We start from the raw sequence: 14,458 nt of genomic DNA, 5'->3' as shown, positions 1-14,458 counted from the left end.
AGTCGCCCATTCTCAGCTTCTGGCAAACAGAGTCTAGGGACACCATCCCTGCCCATCCTGGCTAATAGCTATTGATGGACTTACCCTCCTTGAACTTATCTAGTTCCTTTTAGAACCCTGTTAGAGTCTTGGCCTTCACAACATCCTTTGGCAAAGAGTTCCACAGGTTGACTGCGTGTTGTGAAGAAATACTTTTGTTTGTTTTAAACCTGCTGCCTATTAATTTCATTTGGTGACCCTTTGTTCTTGTGTTATAAGAAGGAGTAAATAACACTTCCTTATTCACTTTCTCCACATCAGTCATGATTTTATAGACCTCTATCTTATCCCCCACTTAGTCGTACCTTTTCCAACCTGAAAAACCCCAATCTTATTGATCTCTCCTCATATGGAAGCTGTTCCATACCCCTAATCATTTTTGTTGCCTTTTTCTTTTAATAATACCACTTTGTTCTTACATTGCACTTTTCATCAGTAGATCTCAAAGCAGTTTACAATGGGAGAGAAGTGTCATTTTACAGATGGGGAAACTGAGACACACACAGGGGAAGTGACTTGCCAACATCACCCAGCAGGCCAGTAGCAGAGCAGGGAATTAGAACCCAGGTCTCCTGAGTCACAGTCCTGTACATGCTTCACCCACTAGGCCACAATGCCCCCCTGTTGAGTTAAATATGACACACTATCTACCCATCACCATGGTATCGGAGAACCTGACCCGCCTTGGATTGGAAGACTCTGTGGTGACTGGAAAGTAGTGGAATTTTAAGAGTGTAAAATCTGATCAATTGAAAGGGGATGGAATTATTAGTCAAATTACTTAATTTTTTTTTAATTAATACATAGTTAACTTCATTGACTAATTAACACTTAGGATAATGGAAGCCCTTGTTAAAAAGATTCCACATCCTAAGGGGCAGGAACTCACAGTAAATAGCCTGAACACCTCCCAGAGGTCTTTCAGGAAAATAAGACCAGGCCTTCCTGATATTTCTAAAGTTAAGAAAAAACCACCTCCCTTTAAAATGGAAAATATAGGCTAAACATCAGGAAAAACCTTGCATGGTGTCAAGTATCAGGGGGTAGCCGTGTTAGTCTGTATCCGCAAAAGCAACGAGGAGTCTGGTGGTACCTTAAAGATCTCAACTGAGGTTTTTTACCCACGAAAACTTATGCTCAAATAAATCTGTTAGTCTTTAAGGTGCCACCAGTCTTTAAAGTGCCATTAGGAAAAACCTTCAAACCCTGAGAGCTACAAAACTGCAAATCAGCCTCCGAAGGGAGTGGGGAAAATCTCAGATCTTGAGTCTTAACATTTGACAGGGACAGGACTAGAGAATAAGTTACAGGGCAGAACCCTACTTAGGCCAGAGACGGATGAGATCCTCCATCGGTTCTGTCCATCTCTAACTCCTGTGATCTCAGTGATCCAGACACACTGGCTAACTCAATCTCCTCACCCCAAGATGGCTGAATCTGTCTATTCAGTCATGCCCTCTGGGTTGTTCTGGGTTTTCATCCCCTCCAACTCAGTCAGTGGCTCCAGATCTTTTGTGCTCGTTTGGAGTGAGTATAAAATTCCCTGGAAGCACTTCTCCGAAGGGAGGGAGAGGCTCTACCTTATCGCAGAAGATCTTGATCTGGCAGACAGCTCTGTGCACCAGCCGGCTTGTCCCAGGGCCGCAGTCGTAGGTGTCGATCTGGAGGTTTAAAGGGACGCCCTTCACTCCTTTCTGGGAGGAGAAGTCTGTACTCAGGCAATTCACCCCAATAAAAACCTGCAGATAAGAAGGGAGAATGTCACAGCTTGAATGCTCACCTGTAATCCCAGGATTTTAAATGACAGAGGGAAGGATGTCATCAGAGGGCAATCGACTCTTCGGTGCTTCTGAGATTCATCCGTCCAGCCTTCTCAACCTTCCTCCAGCACGTACTCAATCACTCCTCACCAGCTTAGATCTAGCAGGTTCTCTGCTGCCCTGCACTGCCTGCATGCAGTGACTTACACCAGCCAGGAGTGAGTGTAACATTCCCATTCCAATTCAGTCGTGCCTCATGCCATCTCTGCACGGGTGTAAATGGCTGCCCCAGATGCAGGGCGATGGGGAACCTGGCCCTAGGGCTGCACTCACTACATTCCCCATCACGACCACATGCTGCCTCACCCCTCCTTGCATCTTCCCATCTGCTCTTCACAGCCTACTCCCCGCAGATAGCACAGTCCATCCAGAGGGACACTTTGGTTTGGACAATCTTGATGTTCTAATGATGTTGCAACCTGTTCCTCACAGCCCTGCCAAAGGCCTCCCTGGGCACTATTAAGGCAACAGAAATGCTCCCGTCATCTTCAGCGGGCCTTGGGTCAGGCCCCATGCCCCTTTGTTACACACAGACAGGAGCCAGTTGCAGAGATGGAGGCAGGCTAGATCACCTCAGCATCACGGTTTGGCTCCCTTTGGAAATCAGTCCTTGGCAGGGGGGCTGGACCAATTAGGTAGTGGTGGGTGCTGAGAGCCATTGAACCAAACTCTAAGCCCTGGATATGATGGAAACCACTTCAAGCCAGGGAGTGCGGCAGCACCAGGGGGCTTCTGTAGCTGCTGTATTGGGACCAGGACTGTCAGATCCCCTAGTTCCAGCACCTATGGTCCTTATTGTCAGTTGAATAAATAACTCGTCCTGAAAACCGTCTCAGGCATCACTGTCCGACTACAGCTACCTCTGGTGGGAAATATGAAGAGAACCCTGGGCACTCACACAGCCTTAGTTCTACTTCCAAACTACAAACTCATCTGTGCAACCTGGATATTTTCCCTGGAGTTTCTGGAGACAAATACTAGGACCAGTTCCTCGGCTGGCATAAATCAGCACAACTTAATGGGGCCTGTGCGGAGGAACTGATCCTGAAATCAGGTCTAGCCAATACTTCTAGACCGAAAAGAAGACATCTGTTGCATTAAGCTTAGTAGCAAGAAGAAGAATGACGAATGACAATTTATGTCAGAAGTTCTATACTACAGACAGCCCTGTATAGCTGGCCTCTCTTGGCAGCTCCCAGACCTTTCAGCTCTCTGAAGTCTCACCCTGAAGTAGCCCCAGGCCAGTGTGCGGACAAAGTTTCTGGTAACAGCTAAATTGTGTTTGGCTGAGGTGCCCCCAAGGGCTTGCTGCATACCTGGCATATTTCCATTTTTGACAACTGTGCCTTGAAGACATTTGTTAACCTCTCGGGGTTGTAAAAGACGAAGGTCGCCTCTGGGCTGAAAGCGGGGTCTGTGGAGATCCCAGAGCAAACCAGAGTTTTCCCAAGCTACTAATTTAAGAAACCCAGTTTACTTTTTCTTTCTGGCTTGTTTTAGCTGGCGTGTTTGTTTGCTGATGCTCCTTTCACCTTCTGACTGAAACCGGTAACACAAAGTACTAATGAGGACCTGGCCTGAGCAGACACATGGGAAACCAGAACTTTCCATGGTGTGTGAAGCTCAGATGTTGGTAAGAAAATGTCAGAGATTTTAAGACCAAAAAGAATCATTGGGACAATCCAGCTGATCTCCTGCACAGGGAGTGCCACCTGGCTATTGCTGCATCAGTCTGGAGGAGGGTTCTTGTTCCTTAAGCTTTGGGGTTTTTTGTTTTCTGGGATTTTTTTTTAAACAGGCTTTGCCTATATGCCTGGCCCTGATCTATGATGAAAAAGGCTTTCTTCGGACTTAAAACCCCATCAGCACTAGAAAAAACAGATCCAAGCCTGTCTGAGCTGTAAGCGGGATCTTAATTAGCTAGTGGTGATGCTTAAGCGCACAGAAAAGCAGGGGGCTCTCCCCTACTATCCTGATAAATAAACAGGGTCAGTGACGAGAAATGGTTTTGGATTCGAAACTCCATTTCTCGTTCAGCTGGGGGGAAAAAGACATGCGCAGCTCTGAGACAGCTGGCCTGTAACTGCGCCTCAGAACAAGCCCTCTCCTTTCCCCTCCGTGTTTGGATCATACCTTTGCTTCTTCGTTAGCATTCCACACGAAGGACAAGGCGTTGTATGCCATCTCCTCAATGTGCTGGACTGTGTTGAAGTTTTCTTTACAGTCGGCTGAAATGCATTTAACGAGTGATTTACCCTTTGACTGCAAAATTAGAGTCACTTCAGTGGCAGCAAGGATGTTTTTAGTCAGACATGCAATTCTACACAGGTGTGCAAAATGGTGTCTTCTGTGTGACGTGACCTTGCACATATAGTGCAGGGGAGGTTCCGCCGTGCGGAGGGTGCCCTTGTGTTCTACAAAAGGGCGCCTTCAATGCACTTGTTCACGGGGCCAGACAGAATCGTACCATGGACACAGCCGGTCCTGGGGTATACAATGCGTGAGTAGCGTACACAGACGCCACTGCATCACATGCGCTTTGCATTTCTAAAATAGCTGTCACCCAAAGATCGCAGAGTATTACTTCAGCCTCCCCATGCAAGAGGTAGGTGTTTGGTTCTTTATACAGTTGGATCAACTCAGGTACATAGCGGTTAAGGAACAGACCACAGAAGAGCCTGTGGTGCGGAGTGGTTGAACCTGTCATTTACACCTGTGACTGCAGAGCTCTGCTGGATCAGAACAGTGACTACAAGAATCTGAGCCAGCGGCAGGACTTGGACTAATTCCTAGGGCCAGATTCTCTGACTCACTCTGCTCCTTTTGTGCTGCCTGAGGTGCAAAGGGAGTGGAGACTGGCCATAACCGCCTTGCTGCAGAGACCGCCAGCTTGGGAAAGACTCCAGCAGGCACAGAGCAAGTTCATGAACCTCCCCCTCCCCATAGCCCCATGTGCAGGTGACATGTTGAAGGTGGAAAGGGTGGAGTTGGGGTGGGAGGGAGTAGTGGTTGGAGTGCAATGTGCTCTATCCCCAGCCAGGGAATGGTCCCTCAGGAACTTTTGTCAGCTGGCATAATTTAGAGCAGCCATCCAGGCAGTCAGTGCTAGAGTAGAGTATCAAGGAGTCATAACCTGGTGCTCAACAGCCCCCACCTGGCTCTGTTGCACGCAACAGAAACAAAGTGCAACAGAGAATCTTGCCACTAGCCTCCTGCTCTAACCAGTAGGCAATGTTTTAGGTACTTTACTGGATGGACAAAACACTCGTATATGAGTTGTCAGGTCAAGTTCAAAGCACTGTAAGAATAATCATGTTCTGGCAAGGGAGAATATCTTTGCCATCTTGGACTTGTATGACTGAACAGGAAAAGGGTAAGATTTTTCAAAAGTGTCTAAGTAATGTAGGAGCCTAAGTCTCATTGACCTGGCTCCCATGTCTGTTTGGAAAATGGAATTTAGGCTCCTAAAGTCATTTTGGTGCTTTTGAAAATTTCAACCTAAACCTTTAAAAAGTACCCAGACAGAAAGACATTGACACCCACAGGTTATTCTGCACCTTCGTAACAGAGCTGGGAGGGAAAAGGTTTTCCCAGCCTGCGAAAATTTCACAGATTTAAAAAAAATCTTCCTATCCCAAAGTAGGACGAAAAGGCAAAATCTTGAAATTTTTCCAAACTGAAAATCTGGAAAAAAAAATTGGTTTGGGTTAATCAAAAAAATTGTACAGAAAAACTGGACTTTTCCATATAGAATATCAAAATGACCCACTGACAATTTTGAAACTTTTCTTTTTTCCAGAAAAATTTCCAAGTCGATAAATTCATCAAAACTTTTCCCATTAAAACTTTCGACTTCGCTAAATTGGCATTTTTCAACAAAAATCGTTTGGTCAAAAAATCCCTGCTCAGCTGTTTCCTAACTCCTCCAGGCCAAACTCTGTAGCTGAAGTTGCCTTATTGTGCATTAAAAATGGGCAAGGAACTTATCCTAAAAATAGCTGCGAGCACCCACCCATTGGACGCTCACCCCCGGGAAAGCCCTGCTGCGTACCAACGTCAATGACTCTCTGCTTGGCAGTCGGCTGGCGCGAATGCCAGTGCTTCCAAAACTTTAGCTGCTCCGTTGGATTCTTTTCATTGTCGAAAACAACCATCACAGTACTCTGAAAAATAAGCAGAACAGCCCCACATTAATGTGTTGATCATACTCCGCTCTGGGATTGCCCTTTTCATCCATAGGCCTAATGCACTTGGCAAAAAAAGGATAGTATGATTCTCCCCATTTTACTGCCGGGGAAATTGAGGTCAGAGCAGGGAAAGGACTTGGCCAAGGTCACATGGTAAGTCAGTGGCAAATCTGGGAATCAAGCTGTAGGGTCCTATTTGCGTTGTGCTACTGCATGCATGGGGCTGGGGTAGCCTAAGGGTTAAGATATTTACAGGGCCTTTAATTGCTACTAATGTTCTGCACTTAACTAGACCATTTCCTCAGAGAACTTCCCAGCACTTCCTACACCTTCCTCGGTGCACCCTCTCATCACTGCGGGAGGGAGAGGCCCCAACTTCTAGCCAGGGAGACCCTGGAGAACATCAGGTCCATCTCCACCAGAATTGCCATCCAGCATCTATCCACACAGAACGTCGGGCTGTGCTATGGACTTGGAGGTTGACTTATTTGTAAAGGACCAAATTCATCCCTGTGCAGGGGAGGCAGTTTATACTTCCCCTTTCTGGGGCTGCAAGGAGCTATCTTGGCACAGGCCAGAGCACCCTCTTGGCTGCTCTAACTTGCTGTAATGGCCACAATGGGCCATTTTGGGACAGCAGGATTTCTGGGATGCAGGTCTGCTTTGGCTATGGTGTCTCTCCCTCCACTCTGCCCTGGAATGCCCCCTTCCCCCAGTGTGCCAGGCACAGGGGTCCCCTGCTTTGGGTGATATTGCTCTTAGGAAGGGGTGCTAACCCTGTACTGCAAGCCTTTTGCTTCAAACTAGCTGATGTACACAGGCCACACATCACTGATGACTGGAACCCACCTAACAAACAGCATTTTCAAGGCAGCCTTTTGCTTCTGGTGTTTTGTGGGAATGTCTCTTGGGCACCTCCCACCCAAATGATAAAGTTAGAGGAAGAGTCTATGGTCTCCAGGTGCTGGGTAAGAGAGTCTGTTGACATGTCCTGAGCCTCTCTGGCCCATTCATCACTTTAACAGAATCACAGAACTGGGAAGGGACCTCGAGAGGTCCCCTGCACTCAAGGCAGGACTAAGTATTATACTTTACGTACTTTAAGCCAACGTGAGCCACAATGCACATTTTCTCTCCCTGATCCGTTCCCAGGGCAGCACAATTGCTTGACGTCCGTTTATAGCGTCTGTCAGCAAAACAGCCAGTGGGTCTCTTACCTTCACTTTATTCGAGGACAAGTGTAAACATTTGCCGTCTCCAGCTGTCCTCAGTGTGACTGGGTAGAACTGTCCTTTGTTGAGGTAGGCCATGGGCGAGTCCCCAGATTTGATGTGAATGGCTTTAGGGGAGCCCAGGGTATATTCAAAGTCACTCCTACAGAACAAAGAAAGAATGAGGAATAACCAGCCAATACCACTGCAGTCTGAATGTTACGGAGAGGGACCTTAGCTAGCTCAAGAGCTGCAAGTTTCCATTGTTACAGGGTGGAAACACACAAGCACTTGTCTCTTTTCCACTCCCCCCATCTACCTTACCCCGTATCTAGGGCCCTATCAAATTCACGGCCTTCAAAAACATGTCACGGACTGTGAAATCTGGTCTTGTGTGTGATTTTACCTTATACTACACAGATTTCACGGGGATGACCAGCATTTCTCAAACTGGGGGTCCTGACCCAAAAGGGAGTTGCAAGGGGGTCACAAGGTTATGTTAGGGGAGATTGCAGTATTGCCATCCTTTCTTCTGCACTGCTTTCAGAGCTGGGCAGCTGGAGAGTGGTGGCTGTTGGCCAGGATCCCAGCTCTGAAGGCAGTGCTCCAGCAGTGCAGAAGTAAGGGTGGCAATACCATACCAGGCCATCCTCACTTCTGCGCTGCTGCTGATGGCGGCTCTGCCTTTACAGCTGGGATCCTGGCCAGCAGCCACTGCTCTCCAGCTCTGAAGTCAGGTCTCTCAAGGGCTGAGCTAGTGCCCTAACCACTGCACCTCGCTTCCTCTCTACCTGCACTTTGTGCTAACAAGGTAGGAATCCCCATATGTTATTGTATCTGGTACTTTGCAGAGCTATGGCAGGACAGAGAGTGCTTCGATGCCTTGCCAGAATAAACCATGATAGAGACAGGACCAAGACTTCCAAAATGCCTGAAGTCAGGCCCCGCCAGTATCCCCGTGGGATGACGAGCAGCAGCCTGATTGCCAGCGGTGCTGCCCGCTTGCGTCTCCTGTTCGACTGAGTGGGAGCTGCAAGCGCTCTGAACCTGGGGCTAGAATTCAGGTCTGTTGCCTTGGGCAGTGAGTGTGTCCAGGTCTCTGCTGCCACCTAGGACTTCGTGCACACAAAGTCTGAGCCTCGTTGCCATCTGAAGGTGACCAAAACTCACATTTTAGGTGCTAAGGCTTTTCTTTTACCCTCACCTTCATCCCCTCTGCTAGCAACACCGAAACCCATTCTAAATGCAGCACCTCTTGGCTAGCAAAGGGTTATGCCAGCAAGTGACGGCCGGATGCTCCACTTATACAAATCAATAAAATGTTGGAGTCTCCAGCAAACAGAAAGCCTCTCGCCTATTAAGGTGAGCTGTTGTCTGTGAGAAAGAGCAACGTGTCACCAACTGAGTCACGGTGACTCAGGAGGTGAATGAAGACCGGGAGGCAGGATCACCTTATCTAGTCACAGATTTCATACCGTCCACAGAACAGGAAAGATCTGCTTGTGGGGAAGGGCAGGAAATGGAGGAGGAAATGGCCCTGAGGGGTATTAAACTTCCTTATGCCTTAAAAACACAAGGAGACGGCAATGAATACGACTGCTGGCTGAAAGCAAGGACCCATAATGCTAGCTCAGGAAGGACATGAAGATTTGACTCCCCTGGCTTGTGCTTTCTCTATCATTTTCCCTAAGCATTGGGCCTGTTTCCTGGCAGCACCTGAAGATGATATGCAGCCAATGAAGCTACTAGCGCAGAAAGTGCCCAGATGCCAGGTCAAGGATGTGGAATCCGCGGCAACAAGCATGACTAGTGTGACCACGGCTGTGGAGTGTAAGGGAGGCATGTTTGTCAGAGGTAGCAGTGGATTCAGAGAGCAGCTTCTCCATTCACTCACACCCGTGTGCCTGGACGAGCCCCCTCCAGGGATTGAACCAGGAACCTCTCTTGAGCTAAAGAGCTACAGTCTGCCACACATTCATAAAGGGGGACCTTCAACACACACTCACCAGTGACTTCCATAACCCCCTGATGTCAGTGGCTTACTCCTGATTTACACTAGTGTAAGCAAGAGGAGAATCAGCCCTCTGGAACCCTGAATGCATGTGGTCTCAACCCAAGAACCCAGCAGGGACTCTGGGTAGTGTGTAAACACCCCCTGGCTGGCTACAATTGCAGCAGAAGGTCCTTAGCAGGGAGATCGGGGTTCAAGCTGGATTGGGGTTGGCTAAGCTGCGTGGGGAAGCCTGCTCAGCATCCTCTGCCTCTGTGCTCCCTATGGACAGGGGACAGGCTTCTAAGGCCCATCACTTGGCTGCTCTATCCAAAGCAAAGTCAACAGTTTGGTTCCCTGAGTCTTGCCAGGCTGAGCGGGGAAGCTCATGACTAGAGAAGGTTCTCTTGTGTTTGCTGACACATCAGGTTTCCAGGTGGAGACAGTGAGAGGGAAAAAACACTTCCCTGTGAAGGCTGATTTGGATCTAAGGTTTGGTCTAGGCCCTCTCTCTACAAGCAATATCTCAAACCCTAACCACTGCTAAGAGCCCTTCGCTTCCACATGCCCTGAACTCCACCCCTCATGACAGCACACTCATCCCCAGTACACTAAGGACATTATTCCAGACTGGATCACCCTTGTGGAAATATTAATTCTGTAACTCTGCCAAGGTGAGTGCCCACCCAGATCAGCAGCTGGGCAAAGGAAACGAGGGGAAGTGACCGCTGCCAGGTGAACTGGAAACCAGGGGACACGCCAGACTAACGAACTGTCGATTACCTCTTAGCGCCATCGGCAGGGTAACCCTCAGAGCACGGCTGGTCTGGCTGGGACTTGAGGATATCACCGAAGAGCAGTGACTGTAGGGAAAATGAAACCAGGATAAATGAAAGTGGAATCTTTTCCCACTTCCCGCCTGCTGCACCGGTGATTAATAATAGGAGCTACAAACATTACACGCAGCCAGTCCTGGAGTCTGAAGGCTTGATTCATCTCCCAAAGTCAATGCAAAGACTATTGATTCAATGGGAGTTGGATGAGGTCTCCAATGCAAAGCTCCAATTGACTCCAGTAGGTAAGGACAGCATGATCAGGCCCAGAATTAGAGACACTGCACTGAAGTCCTCCTCTCAGTTGGGGACATTTTCCAATTGAGGCAAACGAGGATGCCTCTAACTAGCCCAAGGTTAACGATTTTCCCAGAAAGCAGGGCATGACTATTTGTGGTGTGTCAGCCACAGAGAGTGGGATTCTTTCTGAATTTTCTGGTCAAATCCTGAGCCATCGCGAGTGACATGGTACTGACAATGGGTCAGGGCCAACTTCAGCAGAGATGCAAATGGTAGTGTATGAAGCATGCGGGGAAGTTACTAAGGAGATGGGTGTGAGTGCTTACACAATGCAGTGTTTTCTGATCAGCCTTCCATGCACAATGAGTAACATACACACCTCAGGGCAGAAGGGTGTAGCAGGGCAAACAGGCAGGTGGAAGGTTAAGAAGTCCCTTCACCCATTCTTCTTATCACACCCACCTGAATGTTGCTCCACACCCCTCAGTGTGTCAATCACACTTGTTTCATACACCCCTCGCATGCCAACGCTGTGCAAATCACACTCCCAGATGTACCAGGTGCGTCACTTACTCCACTGGTTAAGTCACTGCTGCATTTGACCCAAAGACTCTGATGGGATCTGTGCCCACTTACACCAGGTCTGAATTTGGCCCTGGGTCTAAACTGGAGCCACATCCCACCTGACTGCATGGGATTTGTTCCATGTGGATGCATATTGCAGCAGGAGGCACTGTCTCACTCATTGGCAGCTGCCTAGATGATGATGATAAGCGTCTCAACAGCAGCTCTCAAAAGGCTTTACAAAGGAGGACAGTATCCCCATTTTACAGATGGGGAAACTGAGACACAGAGAGGTGAAGGTCACCCTAGAGGTGCTGGAGGTGCAGCAGCACCCCTTGGCTTGAAGTGGTTTTTATCAGATACAGGGGTTAGAGATTTGTTCGATTGCTTTCAGCACCAGCTCAGTGGTTTGTGCATTGGTCTGCTAAAACGAAGGTTATGAGTTCAATCCTTGAGGGGGCCATTTAGGGATCTGGAGCAAAAATCTGTCAGGGACGGTTCTTGGCCCTGCTGTGAAGGCAGGGGACTGGACTCAATGACCTTTCAAGGTCTCTTCCAGTTCTGTGAGATAGGTGTATCTCCATATTAAGCTAACCCCCACTATATCAATGCCACTGGGTCACCCAGCAGGCCAGTAGCACAGCCAGGACTAGAACCCAGTCTCCTGAGTCCCACTAGACCACACTGCCCACAACAGCGCCTGACCTCCTGCGGATCATCTTTGAAAGTGCTGTCTGGCTGCCACCTCTGCTGCTGTGGCACCACATGGATGTTCTCAAAGAGGGAACTCAGCGAGCCATTGTCGTACACATCCCCCGAGGCGATGGCGTAGTTTTCAGGGGAGGGCTCCAGCTTGCTGGTGCTGGGGAGCAGGATGGCCGGCTTGAGAGGCATGGGGACACCCTCTAGACTCAAGCCATTTTTCTTAGGCAGGTCGGAATATTCCTGGGTCCCAGAAACGTTTTCAGCCAGGAGCTTCATGAGGTGGGCAGATCCCTCGAAGGATGCGATCTCGGGGTCGTACTCCATTCCGTGACAGTTCCTAGGGAGAAAGGATCCCATCAGAAACAGGGGCAGGAGACACTGAGCCGTGGGCTTGCAGAGCTAGACTCGAGATGAAGGAGCAAGCTGTATATTCGGGGGTAGCAGACACCAGGAATCCCAGTACAGCCAGCCGGGAGAGCCCTAAATAAGGGACCCCCTGGCCTCATCTCTTTGCCTGTAACTGCAATCCTGCAAGGTGCAGAGTCCCACCTCAATTCCCAATGGCATCAATGGCTGCTGGGAGCGCTCAGCCCCTCACAGGATTACAAGGTTCACAGGAAGTCAGAGGATAAGCTTTTAGCAGCAATAGCTGATGCTTAGAGACAGGCCTGGGTTTTAGATCAGCTCATCTCTTCTTGGGATATTAAATATTAACAACATAGCAGCAGGGCCAACCCCAAGCATTCAGAAATCATGAGTCAGCCCCGCGAGAATGGCTTAAAAATCATGAGATTTTTAAAAAAAAGGTTTTATTCGATTTCTGGGTTTGGGGCCTTTAGGGTTTGCGTATTCAGGTGCTCCTTTGCAAACACCAGGGCTGGAAACTTACTTTATGTTTTAAAAAGAAAGCTGAGGTTCTCATACATAATCACATGACTCCAGGAGCCAGAGCTTTGAGAAACGCCCCCAGCATTGTGAGACTTGGGATAAAATCATGAGAGTTGGCAACAGTGAAGTGAGATAGATAGGGGCAAACTTCAAAGCAGGAGCAAAAGGGACAGAGCCTGGGAATAAAGCAAAGCTGAAGACTCCATAGTGTCATTGGGCCAGAAAAGATGATTTTTTTTTCTTGCAGAACAATAAAATGCAGCTACCCTAGGCTGCCTAGCAAAAAGCACTTCTACCGGACAGAATCCTGTCCCCCTCTGGGCTGCAGTCTGATATTGCCAGGTCTGCAGCCCCGACCTAGCTGGTGGTGATAAATTATCACCCCTGTTTCTGTTTCCATACAGAGAAGAACAAACACACCCCCATGCTAGTAACCCACGCTCCTCTTGGCAGCCCCAGCTGTTCCCAAGGAAGCGAAGGAGGAGCAGCAGCTGCCATCCTCTTTGCTTCATGATCCAAGGAACACACAATGGCTCCTCACACCTGTGTTGAGTATGTCAGTGCTCAGACAACCAGTAAATGTCCCTGAAAACTAACTCTTCCCCTACCTCCTCTGCTAGTGAGGGGAAGGGAGTGTCATCCCTTTGCAACAGGTCAGCAGGGAGCCCGAACCCCAGCTGGAGAGCAAATATTTAAATAACCTACATGTCTGAAATGCTGAAAGCAGCCCAGCCATCAAATTCGTTTGGGGGCCAGATCCTCAGCTACTGCAGAACTCTTAGCTCCACTGAAGTCAAAGGTGCGGCGCCATTTTACTGCAGCTCAGGGTCTGGCCCTGCATTAGCACATGCAGCTCTGTTGCCATTATTAAAAACTATACGTGTACCCAGCTTCTACAAACAGAGAGCACTGCGGAAAATAATGCACACAGCCCATCCGCCGGGCCGGGAGAGCAGAAGGACTTAGCTGCCAGGACTTAGCTGCCAGAAAGGAATAAAGTGTCATACAACTGCCCATTGTAGGGCAAGTGCTTCAAACATAGTTATGCAGAGCAGATTGCCAAGGTACACAGTGTCCAGCAAAGGACACTGACTTCCCTGAGCCTAATGGGCCTTTACTGTTTCAGGATTTCTCTGAACAGCCTTGAAGCCTACGAGGACATCAGAGGAGAACGCTGGGCAAACTGGAAGCAGTTGAAATGGAAAACTCTTATCAAGTCAATGAGTCCACGCCGACTCTGTGATTCCAGCCCAGCAACATATAAATAGTCCCTCTGCCCTGGCCCAGTGTCACAAGGAGGGACACAAAAGAACAGATCCTCGGCTGGTGTCAGCCTAGTTCCGTTGAATCCTGTTGATGTAAATCAGCATATCCCCACTGACTTCAGTGGGGCAGATCCCCAGCTGGTGTGAATCAGCAAAGATCCATTTACACACACTGAGGATCCGGCCGCAGGAATTTTAATGTGTCTCTCTGTTAATAGCCTTCGCTGTTAGTAATAATGCTGTGCTTTGAAGTCTGTTTTATGCAAACTAACAGATCCATCATGCATGCCAGCAGCAGACAGACAGCAAGACTTGGTCTAACCTTTTTCCCAGTTCATTGCGTCCCATCATACCAGGTGGAAGGATCCTCTTCTCCTTTGGGACCTGCAAAAGGGCAAAGCAACGGCTTCCTCACTGCCACAGATTTACATAAGGAATGCAGAGGCAAAATAAACCCTGGCTATAGTAAGTGTAGTCTAGTGGCTAAGGCCCTAGACTGGGACTCAGGAGTCTTAAATTTGCTTCCCTCCTCTACCAAATTCTGTGTGAATTGTGCCTCATTTTCCCTTCTCTACACTAAAGCAGTGCCCCACCTCCCCAGGGTGTTGTGTGGATCCAGATGTTCACAGCTGTGAGGTTCTCAGATACTCTGGTAATGGGGAGCCATGTGAAGTACCTAAGTGCCAGTGTAGACAAAACCCTTATGTCGTTAAAAC

General features: G+C 48.6%; 1 protein-coding gene across 6 annotated transcripts in view; it reads right to left on the bottom strand.

Moving 5' to 3' along the window:
* GRHL3 (grainyhead like transcription factor 3) overlaps positions 1-14,458 on the bottom strand; it is a 44,741-nt gene that overhangs the window by 15,172 nt on the left and 15,111 nt on the right. For 5 of the 6 annotated variants that reach the window (XM_030539326.1, XM_030539327.1, XM_030539323.1 and 2 more), the window contains 7 exons: positions 14,065-14,126; positions 11,590-11,926; positions 10,031-10,110; positions 7,264-7,420; positions 5,887-6,022; positions 3,993-4,087; positions 1,620-1,778 (listed from right to left, as the gene is read on the bottom strand). In XM_030539326.1, the coding sequence (XP_030395186.1) occupies positions 1,620-1,778; positions 3,993-4,087; positions 5,887-6,022; positions 7,264-7,420; positions 10,031-10,110; positions 11,590-11,926; positions 14,065-14,126 (1,026 nt within the window). The remainder of the gene's footprint in view (positions 1-1,619; positions 1,779-3,992; positions 4,088-5,886; positions 6,023-7,263; positions 7,421-10,030; positions 10,111-11,589; positions 11,927-14,064; positions 14,127-14,458) is intronic. The other variant, XM_030539324.1, reaches the window with a different exon arrangement.

The sequence above is a fragment of the Gopherus evgoodei genome, chromosome 20 (assembly GCF_007399415.2).
Source record: "Gopherus evgoodei ecotype Sinaloan lineage chromosome 20, rGopEvg1_v1.p, whole genome shotgun sequence".
NCBI lineage: Eukaryota > Metazoa > Chordata > Testudines > Testudinidae > Gopherus > Gopherus evgoodei.
The sequence above is the reverse complement of the archived record's forward strand: the minus strand, read 5'-3'. Positions and strand labels throughout refer to the sequence as shown.